The sequence below is a fragment of the Amblyomma mixtum genome, chromosome 7 (assembly GCF_055824585.1).
Source record: "Amblyomma mixtum isolate Tamu chromosome 7, ASM5582458v1, whole genome shotgun sequence".
Taxonomy (NCBI): domain Eukaryota; kingdom Metazoa; phylum Arthropoda; class Arachnida; order Ixodida; family Ixodidae; genus Amblyomma; species Amblyomma mixtum.
The window spans coordinates 75823923-75839760 of NC_143018.1; the positions used below are offsets into that span (position 1 = coordinate 75823923).

At 48.8% G+C, this 15838-nt stretch overlaps 1 protein-coding gene across 1 annotated transcript; it reads right to left on the minus strand.

Moving 5' to 3' along the window:
* Nucleotides 1-344: 344 nt before the first annotated feature.
* LOC149336546 (endothelin-converting enzyme 1-like) lies at nucleotides 345-15041 on the minus strand. Its single transcript, XM_089554727.1, has 5 exons — nucleotides 14322-15041; nucleotides 9247-10382; nucleotides 7021-7223; nucleotides 4531-4898; nucleotides 345-857 (listed from the first exon to the last, which is right to left on the minus strand). The coding sequence occupies exons 1-5, from the start codon at nucleotides 15039-15041 to the stop codon at nucleotides 558-560; spliced, it is 2727 nt and encodes a 908-aa protein (XP_089410853.1). The 3' UTR covers nucleotides 345-557.
* Between the last annotated feature and the right edge of the window lie 797 nt (nucleotides 15042-15838).

Genomic DNA, 15838 nt, shown 5'->3' on the forward strand with positions numbered 1-15838 from the left:
CGCTGGTGACACGCGCGTGTCTCCAGGCGTTGCCTTTCTTTTAACACCCTTTTTAAATATCTCCACACATAGGAAAACGGAGGTTTAAGCAAAAATAAAGATTTCAGTGAAGGATGATGTATTAATATTTATTAATCAAAAAACTTTCAATCTGCTGGCATTTCTTTGTTACGCGGAGTAAGACTGGATGCCATTCAAATGAAGAAATACAATTGCTTCAGTGTCATACTTTGTGCAGAATTCACCCAGGAAAAAATAATGAAACCTTAGCCTTCTTGACGTTGATACAATGCCCTCACGAAGTCCAATTCCCTTCCGAAAGATTTCCGAAATTTTGTGGCGTTTGACTGCTCGCATATAACAATGCGGTGGCGATTGCTATCAGACATATCTATGTAAAAACTGTCTTTAGTGGTAACAGTGCCACCATTTACAATTAGTTCCACAAATTTTCTACTAGGAGTAGCAGGCTCGCTTGTCTTGAACATTCAGTAAAGTTTTCCCTATTATTCACTCAAATCACAACAACACGAGAGTCAAAAAGCCACATGAAGGTGTCACAAAATTTCGCACCGGTGCGAGGGGTTCATGCGCGTGCCTGGCGCGCATCCGAACGCATCCGCAAACTCGGCGACGTGCCGAAACGCCTTGTCGCACTTCCCGTCGGCGACGCCCGGAGGCCCGCTGGTCCTCGCGCAGCGCACGTAACACGCGGCGACGAAGAAGAGCTGCTCTGGGCTCAGGAACTCGAGGCCGCGGACACGAACGTCTGTCGCAGCGTTGCGCGCTCGGTACGCGTACAGAGCAGTCTTCAGGGAGAGGGGCTCCAGGTAAGGCGCAAATGTAGTCCGGTCGATCTGCGAGAGTGAATATTCAAACCGGAAACTTTGATAAAGCTCGGAATGTTACGGCCACTGATATTGCGGTGCAGCCCACGTACATGCGCACACGGACGAAGATAGACACGTGGTGTGTAATGTAACGCCAACTCGACCATCAGTCTGTACTTTTCACATTATGGTAGACAGTCTTTTTGCAAATATAAACTGCACCAGAGCACTTTATAACAGTGCGCATGCTAAACTGATCACCTTCGTTGATTCCGATAGCATATATCTTTCTGGGCTTGCGAATACTGGCCCGTTAATTTTTTGAGAATTAATCTCTGGGCTGAAGGTAGAAGCGCTAGTGTTATGCGATTTAGAAGAAAAAATTCAGGGGGGCACTTTGTTGACTTAAAGTGCGGTGAGGCCAAAGCCTTAAGCGCAGTGTTGTTGCTTGTGTCACTGATGCGTGCATGGTACAGATGTTAAGCTTCGCCTCTGAGTGTGGAACGCTACAGCGTCTTGCAGCGCTGCCAGGGAGTTCACACAACGCCATCGCCCATTCGGCTCAAGGCTACGAGTGCCCGAAATGTGGAGATGCGCCATCCACGTTCGACCCTTTCCTACGAAAATGTCCAAAGAAGAGCATAATGGCCGGCGGCAGGCACGGGCGGATGCCCTCCACCGCCATTATGGCAACAAATACGGTGTATTTTATACGGACGTCGCCGGCCCACACCGCTCTAGGGGGAGGGGGGTGGTACACGGCCGCGGTCATACACCAACAAATACAGGTGGACGGGCTCACTTTCAAAGCTCCCAGCGCACCTCACGCTGAGGAGGTAGCCATCGCACTGGCGGCCTCTCACCCTCAGGCGCACTATATCCTCTCAGACTCGCAAGGAGCTTGTCGAAATTACGAGCTAGGTTGGGTCTCCCTCACAGCTTATCGAATACTTCGGAACGCGGCACGGGACCGAGATCCTACGCTCCGCTACTTAGTCTGGACTCCGGGCCACCAAGGCCTACCAGGTAACGAGGCTGCAGACCCAGCCGCCCGCGCACTCACTTCCCGGGCCCCTGGCGATGACCTTACCGATTCGGATCTGGACAACGAACCCCTTTTAAAATTTAAAGACATACTCAATCACTATCAAGACTCTCACCGCAAGTACCCGACCCCCCTCAAGGGGCTGGGAAAAGCAGGTGAGCGTCTTCTGATAAGACTTTTTACGAATACATTGCTGTGCCCGGCAGCCATGAAACACTTCGACCCCTCCTTTTCTGGCCTCTGCCCATACTGTACGGAGGTGGCTGACACCTACCATATGGTGTGGGCATGCCAGAAAAATCCTTCCCTCACCCCCCACCCCAACCCAACCCGAGAGGACTGGGAGGCGGCCCTGCTCGGCTGCCACGACCTTCCGGCCCAACAGGCCATGGTCCGGAGTACCCGAGCGGCGGTAGAGTCAAATGGGGTCCCGGAATAGGGACGCCACCTAGTATTGTGAGGGGGGTGGCGCACTAGGGGCCACCTCCCAAACTACCTCTCTATGTATAATAACCTGTAATAAATGCTTTTCACCACCACCTATGCCTTGCTCGACAGTAAATTCGTTTTTGAGGGAAGGAAATGTATCTCTCTCTCTCTCGCATATCTGGGTGGACACTTGAACCTCTCCGTAAGAGAAGGGAAGAAGATGGGAGTGAACGGAGGCGCCGTATTAGCTAGACGCGCCTTTGTTCATTCCAAGCCATCGGGCTGGCATGGCGGAGTGGTTAGCGTGCTCGTCTCGCCCTCCGGAGCCCCTGGTTCGCTTTCCCAACTCGACCAATTTCCTACTCGGCTTTATTTATCTATGTGGTCTGACTAGAAAGGTTAATTAGCCTAATTGGTCTATACCATTGTTCTAATGCTATCCATCATGTCCTGTCCTTCACCTGTCAAGTGATGGAACTATCTAGAATGTTCTACACAATGTCTATGAAACGTCTAACTATTAATGATGGTTAATAATAATTAAGCATGACTAGCGAATTTCGTGACACTAGTTAATGTGTGGTTAGTGATAGTTAACGTGGCCTTAACTAGTACACTATTTAATTAGTGTTAGGTAAGGTACAGGCGCAGTGCACAGTCCCACATGCCACTTCTTAACTACTACTAATTACCAATTAGTCATTTAGTCATTAAATACAATGATAAAATCATGAAATCCCTTTACATCGGAACATGATCATGTTCTGATGTTTTTCAATTGCACCCGAGTAAGTATCGATTGGCTATTGATTGGCATATGCCCACATAAGGCATGCATCCGAAACGCGGACACTATTGCTAACACGTCTTGGTTACGACAGTATGAGGCATTAAAGGCTTTCACCTTAAAATATAGCAGCCGCAGAGCTGCACATCGATGTGCTGACCCACACGCATTGCTTGCAGGCGTAGCATGTAGTAACAAGCTTTCGAAACCGGCTGCGTCCCTGCTGTCCCTGAAGCACGCCCGAGTTACGAGCGAATGTCGCGAGAGATATTCGGTCATTGTCGATTTGCCAGAAACGTTTGCTAGAAAGTTCCTCTCAACAGGACTGACACCCTGTAAGGAGACTATTTGCGGGAAATAATTTAGATTGATTTTATTAGCAAGTTGTACCAATGCTGAAGTTGATCGGCTCTGCTATCGTTCTTTTCCTATCATCATCATCATCATCATCAGCCTGACTACACCCACTGCAGGGCAAAGGCCTCTCCCATGTGTTTCCAATTAACCCTGTCCTTTGCCAGTTGCCGCCACTGTATCCCCGCAAACTTCTTAATCTCATCCGCCCACCTAACATTCTGCCATCCCCTGCTAAGTTTGCTTTCTCTTGGAATCCACTCCGTTACCCTTAAGGACCGGCGGTTATCCTGCCTCCGTATTACATGCCCTGCCCAAGCCCATTTCTTCCTCTTGATTTCAACTAAGATGTCATTAACCAGCGTTTGTTCCCTCACTCACTCCACCCGTTTCCGATCTCATAACGTTACACCTATCATTTCCTTTCCATAGCTCGCTGCGTTCTTAACTTAAGCTGAACCCTCTGTTAGCCTCCACGTTTCTACCCCATAGGTGAGTACCGGTAGGATACAGCTTTTGTATACTTTCCTCTTCAGGGACATTGGTAAGCTACCATTCATGATCTGAGAGAACCTGCCATATGCGCTCCACCCCATTCTTCCTATAGTGCTACCAAATATGGACACGTTAGCTAGAAAAGCCATGCTTGAAGCTTCAGATGCGAGCGTTTTAAGTTTGTAACACAACATATAAGTGCGTAATAACGAGTCTGCGTGCTGGATGCCAGACGTGTGCCCTTATCTCCCATCACAAGTTAATTTTCGCTCAAAAACAGACACGAAGAAAGCAACACTTCGTGTTCAATGCTGTTGATCAGCTCGTTTTATTATTAACGGGGATTGACGGGATTGACGAAGGAGTTCTCCGCGTTCTATTTTGAGCGCCTTCTCCTGGAAAACCCGCAGAGTGCGGAGAAGGGTACAGCAATATATGAATAGAACAAGCTGAATACTAAGGAGATTATTTCGGTGCGACAGCATTACGCCACTCAGTCGCCAAGGAGGCGGTAGTGAGGCGTTCAAGACTGTGCACAAAATACTCTGGTAGTCTGCTAAGAACTCGGAATGGTTTGGCTCTACTCTCACCTCAATGGATGGGCCGTTCTCCATACAATTAAAGTGGTCCCTGAAGGCACGTAATGCCTCAGGGGACGTAAAGTAGGCCCAGAGGAAGAGCTGACTGAGCGCTTCCGCCAAGCGACTGCCGATCCCGGCGTAGTTGAGCGCGTGAGTGGCTCCATGATCGAAGTATGGAAAGCTGAAGGCGTACGGCAGCAGGGACACGTCGCGTTCCCTCCCTACAGCGTGGAGTACATACAGTCCCAGCTCCTGGATGACCTTGGACAGACGCCGGGAAAAACGGTTCCGGAACGAAGCTCGAGCCGCGAGTTGCCAGTTGGCCACCAGCGACCCGCCCATGTCCACTAAGCCTTCCTGGTGGACATCCTTGGGCTCTGTAATCCGGCAACGGAAACGGTATACATTCGTACTACGTCCACATGTCACCTATCTCGACGCAGTGCACGGCACCATCTACACAGGAGACTTCCTAGAAGCCAGCAGGCCCAGCGTAGCCCTCAGTTTCAGTAAGTCGCAAAACATAATCCTCAAGCAATCAAGTGGTGACCAATAAGAATATCATATGCGTGGGATGGGAAGTGAATGATTTAGGAAAGCGTTCACATTTAGATAAGTCGTTCACGGTTATCGTCGAACGCAGGCGAGGCGCTCTCCACTTCTGTCTCCTATAATACATATTACATGTGCACGCACTGCAGTTGCGCTCTGACACTTTCACGTGTGCCCTTTCCAGCTTTACTCATCGCTGTTGCCGAGAGCAGGCGAGGCGCTCGGCGATAGCGATGAGTAAAGCGGGAAAGGGCACACGTGAAAGTATCAGAGTGCAACTGCAGTGCGTGCACATACAGTATGTACTATAGGGGACAGAAGTGGTGTACTCCATGCTCCAGGACCCGGAGCAAGGGAAAACTGCGTTGCAACGCCATCTACAGGCGCAATCTGGGATCGAGACAGACAATGCGCGACCTTTATTATCACCAGGCATGTCGCTTGGCTCGTTTCAATGTTTCGTGCTTTAGCTCGCCGAAATGCCGCATTTTTCCGTTGCTCCGGTTTCCTCCGTGTGGAGTACAGCACTTTTCTCCGCGATAGTACATACACATAACGGAAGCCAAGACTCACCGAACCCAAGGAGGGGGTTGTTTTTTCTCGATGTGGTCGTAAAATTTTATTTCTCGAGATTATACGTCATCTTTCATTCCAGACCCCATTTCGCTGTTCTTTGGTAGAGAATTACATGATATTCATGCAGCTTAATTTTTCTAAATAATGCAGCCCCTTTGCACTGTTGCTTTGAGATTTGACGTCAGGTCGTTGATGTAACTAGAACAGCGATGGATCCAGCCGCATTTCTTCGTTCTATGCTGCACACCAGACGTTACTATAAAAAGGCCTGATGCGTGGCCTTGGAATTGCACTTACTGATACCGGCCTGGAAGATACTTCAACCACTTTGAAACAGTATGACAGGAAAGGAAGCGCTTTAGTTTGAGCATATTTTCTGAGTGCAACGCGTGATAAAAAATGAAGAGTTTTAACGCAGTTATACCTAGCAGTCGTGCGAAAGCATGTATTTATCCTTATTGGCTGATGGTTTTACTTTGCCCGGTCGTCGGCTCGTCTGTCGACGATATTCTACACGGGTTAAGCTCTGGTCGAGGTTAAGCTTATCTGATCGGTTCGCGCCGCAGATCGAAGCTGATGAAGACCACGTTGTGCAATGCACCGCGGGAGTGTGTGTTGCAGTTTAACACGAGGCATGTTCGGATGAGGTGGTATCATAGTGCTTTGTTGCATTGACGAGCGAAGTTGACCTCTTCGCGCCAGCACGGGTTGAAACCCCAGTCAAGGCTAATTCATTTTTTTTTTCATTTCACGCGCAAGAAACTTAACTTGGCGTCTCTCTTCTCAGGCAACGGCTGAAGACCGTAAGGTCGGTTGAAAGATTCATGGTTGGCTTTGGTGAGCGCATAACTGCTTTGACACCAAAAGCGTTTGATTAAAGGAACAAGGCGTCATCGTGGCTGTGTTTGTCAAGAGCGAATGTAAGGCCATGAATAGTTTTCAACAAGTACGTTCCCAATGGGCACTAAATCTCCCTTGGATGTCCTGTGGACGTCTTGGACGTACAGGGGAGTTATTATTGGGTTGTAGTTGGTAGCTTTTTCCTAAAGCCGCGTTTTAGAAGCGATTAGATTGTTTTTGCCGATGAATGTTACAAGGAGCTTCAGGATATTTTCAATGATATTCGATTCAGCACAGGTAGGTGAAATGGGGCGGTATATTTGCACGCATTTGTAGTGTCACCGGATTTAAGACAAACAAATCTTGCAGCCACCGGGCTAGCAGAGAAAGTTAGAACTTTGGGGTTTAATGAACTGATTCAGTTCCTGTGACTTATGCTCCAACTTGACTGCCCGCAGGGAAAGTCTAGGACTAACGGGAACTGTTTTCGGGCAAGTGTTTATCCGGGTGCCTATCCGCGCGTATACGTACCTGATTTGCCAACGTAGTCCTCTCCTGCCGGTTTGTCGAAGTACTGCAGTGCAACAGATGTGGAGTTCCAGTCGTGGATCGCAGTCACGTTCTCATCATAAAGCTTCCAGCGTAGAAGCTGCCCATGCAGAGACTGACGGACGTCCAAAATCAGCGCCCGTGCTTGAGGCCGAAGATCCCCAGGGAGAGTGACGTCGCTGAATCTGTAAATATGCACTATGTGTCACTTTCGTCTCGTGGCGTTATGTTAAAATGAAGCTGAAGAACCGTGGGGTTCAGGAAGCAGCCCGCTGTTTAGTTCTTTCTCATTTCTTAAATCTTCATGACAACCCCCTCAGCGCAAAGCAAACATATACACATGAGTGCGGGTACTGCAGCAGTACATTCTTGACCGTTGACCGTGACACACAGCGGAAATGTTCAGAGCGGAGTGAGGGACTTGAGAAGAGACAAGCGACTTTCACTCTAGTCTAAGGAGAGAAAGGAAGGGAATAGTGAACGCAGCGACCGAAGTCACAGCAGTACACGCGCCAGTGTTTCAGCAGTAAATCAAATATTCTTCAATGAGCACGAGAAGCTATGAACCAAAAGCCTGCCCGCCATGTTTCGGCCCTCGCTCATCCCAACAAGGTCCTCACATAACCAGAAATCCGCTGAAATCGACGAAGTGCAGACGTCCTCTGATTATATTGTGAATAACACAAGCGCATAACACAAGATTATATCACGCGACATTAATATCTTCAATGGGTAGGGTTGCGCTCATTTCAATCCCTTATGTTACAATGCAAAAAAAGCGCTATAATTAAAGTAACTTGCCGTTAATTATTTTGCTAGCTGCTTCGCGACCTACATTTTCCTCGTATTTGGAAGGAACAAACGAACACAAAACCAGCAGTGTTATTTCTATTTTCTCATGTTTTTATCTCATGCTGCTTGTTTGTGGTATTTTAAGACCGGAAAAGAAGTGTCTCCACAGGCAGCGCTTTGAACGGCTCTACAGCACAAAGCACCCAGCGCTTCTCTGATACTCTACCTCGTGGTTCTCTGTTGACATATGAGTCTGTGAACTACGCTTTAGTGTCTTTACCGCGCTGTTTTTGGGCCCAACGATTGCACAGCTACACAGAAAGGCTAGGCGTAAAGAAAAGAATCCTAATTATTTCAGATGTAGTTTGTACGCCAAACGACTGAAGGCACTTCTTAATGTAGACACAATTCCCTTTTTAACTGAGCGAACTAGCTTCTTCGACATAGGAATTACTCACTTGCAGCAAATAGTTTTTCTGTCCGTCTGTCTGTCTCAGTTAGGTTGTAAAGGACTGGTAAATGAAGCTTGCTACGGAATCCTGACGAAAAGCCGATCATCATGCTTGCGCGCGTCTTGAAACCGGCTTATGCAAGAACTTTATTGTGGGTCGCTGACTTAGGTGGGCGAACTCTCATGAGTGGACTCACCCGGGCTCACTCATGCTAATTTTGAGATCACGATCTGCATCGTGAGTCTAGACTCACGTTCAGATCATGATCTGAGTCGTGAGTGAGTCCGGACTAGCGTTAAGATCATGACCTGAGTCGTAAGTGAGTTCAGATTCACGTTCACATCATGATCTGAGTCGAGGTGAGTACGAGCTGAAGTTCAGATCCCTACCTGAGTCGAGGCCAGTCCGGGCTCGCATTCAAATCATGATTCGAGTCTTGATGATCAGTGCTAACATTGATTATTATGAATCGGTGTCAGTCCGGTCGCGTTTACTGTGCACTCGTATTACTTATTGCGCTTAAATGAACCCAAATGACTCGTGAATCGAATTGAGTGAGCCCAGACGAGTCGTGAGTTGAAATGAGCGGGCCCAAATGAGTCGTGAGTCCAGATGAGTCGTGAATCGAAATGAGCGAGTGAGACCAAATGAGTCGTGAGTTGAAATGATTGAGTGAGCCTTGAGTCGCGAGCCTGAGTGAGCCATGACTCGTTATTAGTTCTTGACACCTGATGGGTAGTGAGCTTGAGTGAGCCCAAGGGAGTTCTAATCGTAAATGAGTTTGGGTTCATTAGTTTGAATGTGCCGAGGCCTATATGAGTGTGAGGCTCAGTGAGCACGTAGGTTGACCAATGGTTTGTGAGTGAGCCTGAGTGAGCACTCGTTATTTTGCCGAGGTATGGTCGCTGGTAGACAAAAGCCGCGAACTATCACTGCAGTCAGGAAGCAAAGTACTACAACGCACCTGTGAAGCAGGATGTCGCCGGTGAGGATGAAAGTTTTGCTGAAGCAGAACGCGCGGTGTATGAGCTGCACCTTCTGCTTGGTGCCGTAGAAGTTGACTAGCAGCTCCTGGTTAGCAAACCACGCCGCCACCTGAACCGTACACCAGGACATCAGAAGGTGCATCTGTTCCTCCCCGTACTTCTTCCACAAACTAAGGAAGGTATCAACGAAGGGCCGTGAATCGCTTAGAAACTTGACATCTTCATCCTCACGCAACGACACTCCATAGTCGGCCAAAACTCGCTTCCACCGCTCCAGCGTGAGGTTTGGGACGGAATTGTAGAAAATGTCGTTTTTCATCCTGAACGTCGGATGTGCGACAGCGTTTTTCCAAAGCACGTCCCATATCTTACGTTCGACATTTCGTGTTTCTTCAAATGTCACCAGGTCACCGTGAATTGCAGTGCTGCTTGCGGCCTTGAAGCTTGTTTTCAGTACCTCGAAATAATGCTCCCTGCTGCCAGGGGAACGAAGTTGCTCTTTTGCCCTACGCCCTAATATAAAGAAAGCTAGCGGTGGTCGCAGCAGCAGGTACTTATTTCGCTTAGTAGTGATTACCTCGAAAGCAAGGATACCTGCCCAACGAAGGTTAATCGACACGTGCAGCAGGGAGCGTAGGAAATCTGGACGGCGCGCCTTGAGAGGCCACACGACGTTCGCTCCTTCCAGTGCCCGCGCGACGTGTAGTAGTTCATTGCAGCGGGCTCTCCCAACGCATTCGCAACTGAGGTAGAACGCTGCGGCGCGTTGCATCATATTTTGACCACTCTTGGGTACGTTCATATCTCGAATAATGTGGTACATTCGAGTGAGAGCGGACAGGAGCGCAATGTCGTTGACGCTGGCTTCATAGCGACTGTTCCAGCCATCGCATACGTAATGGGTGAAGCTGTCGCAAGGGTTCACTGAGGTGTTGATGGACTCTTGCAGCCGCTTCGAGTAGGCGGCGCATCCCAGCGTGTCGCAGGTCTCGTAGTGACTTCCTTGGGAGGGGGCTCGAAATGCCAGAAGCACAGTGGCGAAGATGGCTAGCAATAGGCAGGATGTCCCGGCGCAACATTTGAGGCAGATGCGCCTCTTGGGGACCTCGGGGCTCTGAAAGGGTGCACCAGAGCAAAATGAATCAGACCGCCGCTATTTCGTGCTCAAGAGTTTTGTATGTGCGATATATCAGAAAGCACATAAATGTGTATAAAGTAATCTTTTGTCTGCTACATTCCTGCTTTTAATGTCCACCTGACCAAGCAAAAGGTCCCGGCCAAAATGAAATGTGCCTTTGATTAAAGAGTGTGCAGAGCCGAAAATTTTAGTAGAACACAAGTGAAAAAACGTTGCAGTGATGAGCAATAAAAATTTAAATACAAGCGTACTCACTTCTAATAATCATGTATCTATTACCGCATCCTCAATGAAGATTTTTAAACCTGAGCCATATAGAATACATTTACTGTTTTAAGTGGGTTTAACAACCCAAAGTGACTCAGGCTATGAGGGCCGCTGTAGTGAAGGGCACCGGAAATGTAGACCACCTGGGGTTCTTTAACATGCACTGGCATCGCACAGTACACGGGCCTCTAGAATTTCGCCTCCAGCGAAATTCGAAGGCCGCGGCCGGGATCGAACCCGATGTGACTCAGGTTTCATAAAGACTTAATTGAGGTTTAGGTAACAAATTCATGATTCGTAAAAGTAAAAACGCCTGGATTAAAATTTTTATTGCCCATCAACGCAACCCTTTGTCATTTGTGTTCTATTAAAATTCTCGGCTCTCCACACTGCTTAAAGCCAAGGCACATCTCGTTTTGGCCGGGGCCTTTTGCTTAGTCAGGTGGGCACTAAGAATGAAGCAGGAGTGTAGCAAACAAAGAATTACGTTTTTTTTGTAGACTACTTGGAGAGAGTGCGGCACAACGGGGCATGAATATGCAAACCATCGCCTTATTTTTTCTCAGACGTAAGAAAACAAATAATTCCCACTAATTCCCTAGCATCCTGACATCACGTTCACCAAATATAAGGGTACTTGTTAATTGGGACACAGTCAAATATCGTTAAATTTAAAACTTCAAAATGTCGCTTTTTGCCCCACTGTGGGGTAAAATATAACAGTGCACAGGACCGACTGAGTAAAATCGACATATTGCTCATACCACCAATGAAGGAATAGGAATTTGGCCCCATTAACTGTTATAGACAATCTTTTAGAGCCTACTCGAGAGATAGACTGTCGCTCTGGCTTCTTTATTTCTGGAACCCAAAAATGGGGCGGGAAAGCTTTGGACATAAGTCTAAGTAGAGCCTCTGTGCTTAGCATATATCTTTCTCAGCACCTAAGTTTTAACTAATGGATTTAGTCGATAAGTAAGGTACTGTAGAGTTCTTTCTCTGTGTGAGGTTGTTTTTTATTTAAGTTAAAGTCATTTATTAGTCTGTGTGACTTCGTTTCTGTAACTTGCAGTTTTCACCCTTGTAAATTCTGTAAATGTATTAATTTGCTTCATGATCTGCATCATCAGTAGTCATCAGTAATAACATGACAGGCATCATCATAACAGGCATCATAACAGCATAACAGGCATCATGAGTAATAACATTACACCAATAAACGACTGTAATTACTAACCTTCACTAACCTAGGACGCCAGGTTGATTTAGCTGCTCAGTTCTGACAAATCTAAAGGACAAAATGCTGCGCCTTTTCAGCCGCTTCCCGTGTTGCACGTGCGGGGGTCGCCGCATAAATACCAAGGTACCATGTTAGCTCATTTAAATGCGACGGGGCGGTAAGTAACAAGATGTCGCATTTTGCTCTGTGCCGCGTTTTGCCCCACTACCCCCTTCTATGGGCACAAAACTTTTATGGGACGCGAATATCAAGCAAATAGTTTATTTCTGAGCAGTCTAGTAATCCACTCGCCTAAAATGCCTCAAGGTATGAAGGACGTTCACACTGTAGCCTCCAGAAACAATACCATGCGACGGGGCAGTGGCGCAAAGCTGGAGTAAGTTTTTTCCGAGATCGCGCGTCCCTTGTACTTTTTTGCCTATGGTCAGCATTTAAATCTCACGATATGCACACCGTTTGTCCATAATGTTCGATAAAGTGAGCTGCATTATTAACTGATCTGCATGCATCAGTTACTAACAAGATAAAGCTTGCCGAATGTAACCGTATTGGTTAAAAACGTGCAAAATTCTCTGCAGCTGCTATGACCAGTAGGCATTGGAGCCTGTTACTATACCCAGGCGGGAACGAAACATTTCAGCAGCGCTTCTTGTTTTCCTGTGTGCAGTGTGCGTTCAAGTACATATCGTTTCTTTCTATCCTTTTCGTAGCAACAACTTTCGGTTAAATCCTCCTCAAAAATATTAAAACGTGCCACAAAATGGCGATGCAGCACTGCAGGTCAAGACCAGCCAAATTTTGATAATACGCAGCTTCAGGCCACAATAAGCAGGCAGCAAGCGGCAGCGAGTGGGAAACAACAGAACTAGAAAAGTAGAAGCAATGGTGGGACATAAGCACTGCGATTCAAAGTGATATTGTTGTCAGGGTGGAACCAGCGGAACATAGACGCAGGACAAGAAAAAGGAGGTACACACACCACCAGCGGTGTGGTGTGTGTACCTGCTTTTTATGCGAAGCATATTAACGTAGGTTTCGGGCCTTCGCGCGACGCCCGGCGGTGGCCACCATTGACCCTAAAGTGGGGTCACACCGGCTGCAGATGGGGCCTCATATCGCGTCGTCGGTCGCCTCCCGGCGGTGGCCACCATTGACCTTCAAGTGACCTTCAAGTAGGTCACGTGACATGACGTCACGTCATGACGTCACACCGGCAGCAGATGGGGCCTCATATCGCGCCGTCGGTCGCCTCCCGGCGGTGGCCACCATTGACCTTGAAGTGAGATCACATGATGTGACGTCACGTGATGACGTCACACCGGCTGCAGATGGGGCCTCATATCGCGCCGTCGGACGTCGCCCGGCGGAGGCCTCCACGCTTCGGTTCGCGCCGTCGCGCGCGACGCGGCGGCGGCGCCACCATCGCTGCATCACGTGATATGTGACGTCACGCCAGGGATGAAGCGGCGCGCGCCCGCCGTCGCGTCAGTCTGTGCCCGCAACCGCGCCAGCGTCTTTGCGCCGGGCGTGTATGCGTTCAAGATGCCTCCAAACGCTAAGGAAGTTAATAATAGGAATGCAAAACGAAGGCTGCAGCGTGCTACGGAAACCGATGAAGAACGCGAAGAACGCCTAGCCAAGCGGCGCGCTTAATATGCGGCTCGACGACAACGCTCCGAGGGTGTAAGTGAAGCCTCAACCAGTGATTCAACTAGCGGAATCGGCGACTTCGTCAGCATTTCTACCAGTTCGGAGCGCTGGAATGCCACTAAACGACAGGGACGTGCCATGGAAACCATCGAAGAGCGACAACAGCGACTCGAAAAGGAACGACTGAGACAGGAAGGGAGAAATGTTGCCAACCGACAGAAGCGTGCTTTAGAAACTCCCGAAGAACGAGAGCAGCGCCTCGAAAAGGAGCGGCGGAGACGAGAAACGGAGAAGGAAAATCGGAAGAGGCGACGCATCGAAGAGGCGCGCCCATGCTTAACATGCTTCGCATCCGCTGGGCTTAACCTTGATAAGCCTCCTATTTTTTCTGTCCTGCGTCTATGTTCTGCTGGTTCCACGCTGACAACATTATGACCCAACTAGCCCAGCAATTTACGCAAAGTGATATTATTGTCACACGTTTATATTGACTCATTTTAATACCATTGTTTCCCATGAGCCTCTTTGATGAAGGGTTACAATTTTTGGTGAAAAATTTTATGAGCTCATGAACATAATTAATTACCCTTGAACTTGGGACAGTGCAAAACCTCTCCCACTTGAAATGTAACAGGCTGTCTGCGGTGCTCTTTGTTGGGCCCAATGGGGTCCGTGATGAAAGAAGTACAGCGCTAGACGTCATCACTCATGAAAATTGGTTAAAACCTATCCTTCGTTTTTCGCAGTGCGTTGCTTACCATCATTCCAAAACCCGAAGGCTTCTTCCCATCTTCAGGACGCTCCACGGTGGGCTGCGGCAGCGCGCTCAGGGACCTCGCGTTCGGCTGGTCTGCAGGGCAGCTAGGCTTGATCGCTTCCTCAGCCTCGACGCCGACTTGGTATGCAGACGCCTTGCGTATGGTGCGCGTCGTGTATTGCGGCTCTGCGTCAGCGCTCTGGACTTGCTCAGCTGGAACGGTGGCGAGGTCACCAGGAACGCCGCTTGTGGCAGCAGCAGCTGACTCGTCGCTTGCTGTTGGGAGAATCGCTTGGCCCTCGCTCAAAGCTGGCATGATGGTACGCTCTGTTTCCGTGGGGCCGAGTGGTTCTAATTGGCTCGCGGTGACGTCACACCGCTCAGCAGTCGGGAGCTGGGACGACATTGGCTGCTCACCGTTCCTGGTGGTACCAGGAACGCCTGCTGCTCTATTCGGCGATGTCTCGGCGAGCGCTTCATGGTTGCCTGCCTGGTCAGAAGCGTGCTTACCATCATCGGCGACTTCTTGGGTTCTTGTGTCGCTGCGATGATCAGGTGATCTCTCGGCGCCCCTTTTTCGCTTCTTACGCGATGCTCTGGACGAATCCTTCTCCTGTTCTGTATCTTTCGGGTGTTGGGGTGCTTTCTTTGTCGCCTTCTTGGAGATTCTGGACGCCTTTGGCGTCTTCGTGCCGTCCTTGGTCGGAGGGTCGACGTCCATGACCAACACTGCAGGAAGGTTGCTTCTTCTTTGTCACGTGCGAACGCTTCACGTGCGCACGCCTTCTTTTAACCACGCGCGAAAGTAAAATAAAAAGACAGAATGCCAAGAGAACCCACAAACCTAGACCGGTGCGCCGCTACAGGTGCTACAGAGAAGGGGATTTGCAAAAGTTTTGTACATACGGAGTCAACACAGGCTGCATGACAGAATCGGGCGAGGCGAAATCCGAATGCGGCTTATGCAGATATGATGATTATGAAATCACTTCCTCTAAGTGTCCGAGAAATAAACGAAAGCTTGATTTCGCAAGGGCAAGCCCACCGAAGCAAAGTGCACTGTTAATGCTTGTAAGAACAGATCAGATGCACTGTCGCAAGAGATGTTTGATGATGCAACTGGAGAAAATGATCCGCAGAACAGGACATTGCATGCATGCATGGCGTCCTGACACAGGAACATAGTCGGTTGTGTCCAGTCACAGTATATATATAGGGTACCAGTGCTCTTCCATCCCTGATAAAAGACCAAGAGCAGAGACGTAAATGCCGGGAAAGACTGCAGTCTGTATTAGGGCCAACATTCGCCAAACGCCATTTGACTTGAACAAGTGGTGCAGTGACTCAGCAGGAAGTAGTTGCGGTACGCGTGCGCCCAAACAAAATGCCTCTGGTATTTGTAAACCGAGTGACGGCTCAGGCCCGCCGTTATGAAAAGCAGCTGGCTCATAAGGGGTGGGACGATTGATGCTGTCGTTAGGGCTCAGGAACAACCAACAGGGCCCTCTGCAGGACCTT

Coding starts and splice junctions, on each gene's coding strand:
- LOC149336546 (XM_089554727.1), bottom strand. CDS start 15,041: ATGGACGTCGACCCTCCGACCAAGGACGGCACGAAGACGCCAAAGGCG. Junction 10,383..14,321: donor CTTCGGGTTTTGGAATGATG/GTAAGCAACGCA, acceptor GCACCCTTTCAG/AGCCCCGAGGTCCCCAAGAG. Junction 7,224..9,246: donor GGCGACATCCTGCTTCACAG/GTGCGTTGTAGT, acceptor GCATATTTACAG/ATTCAGCGACGTCACTCTCC.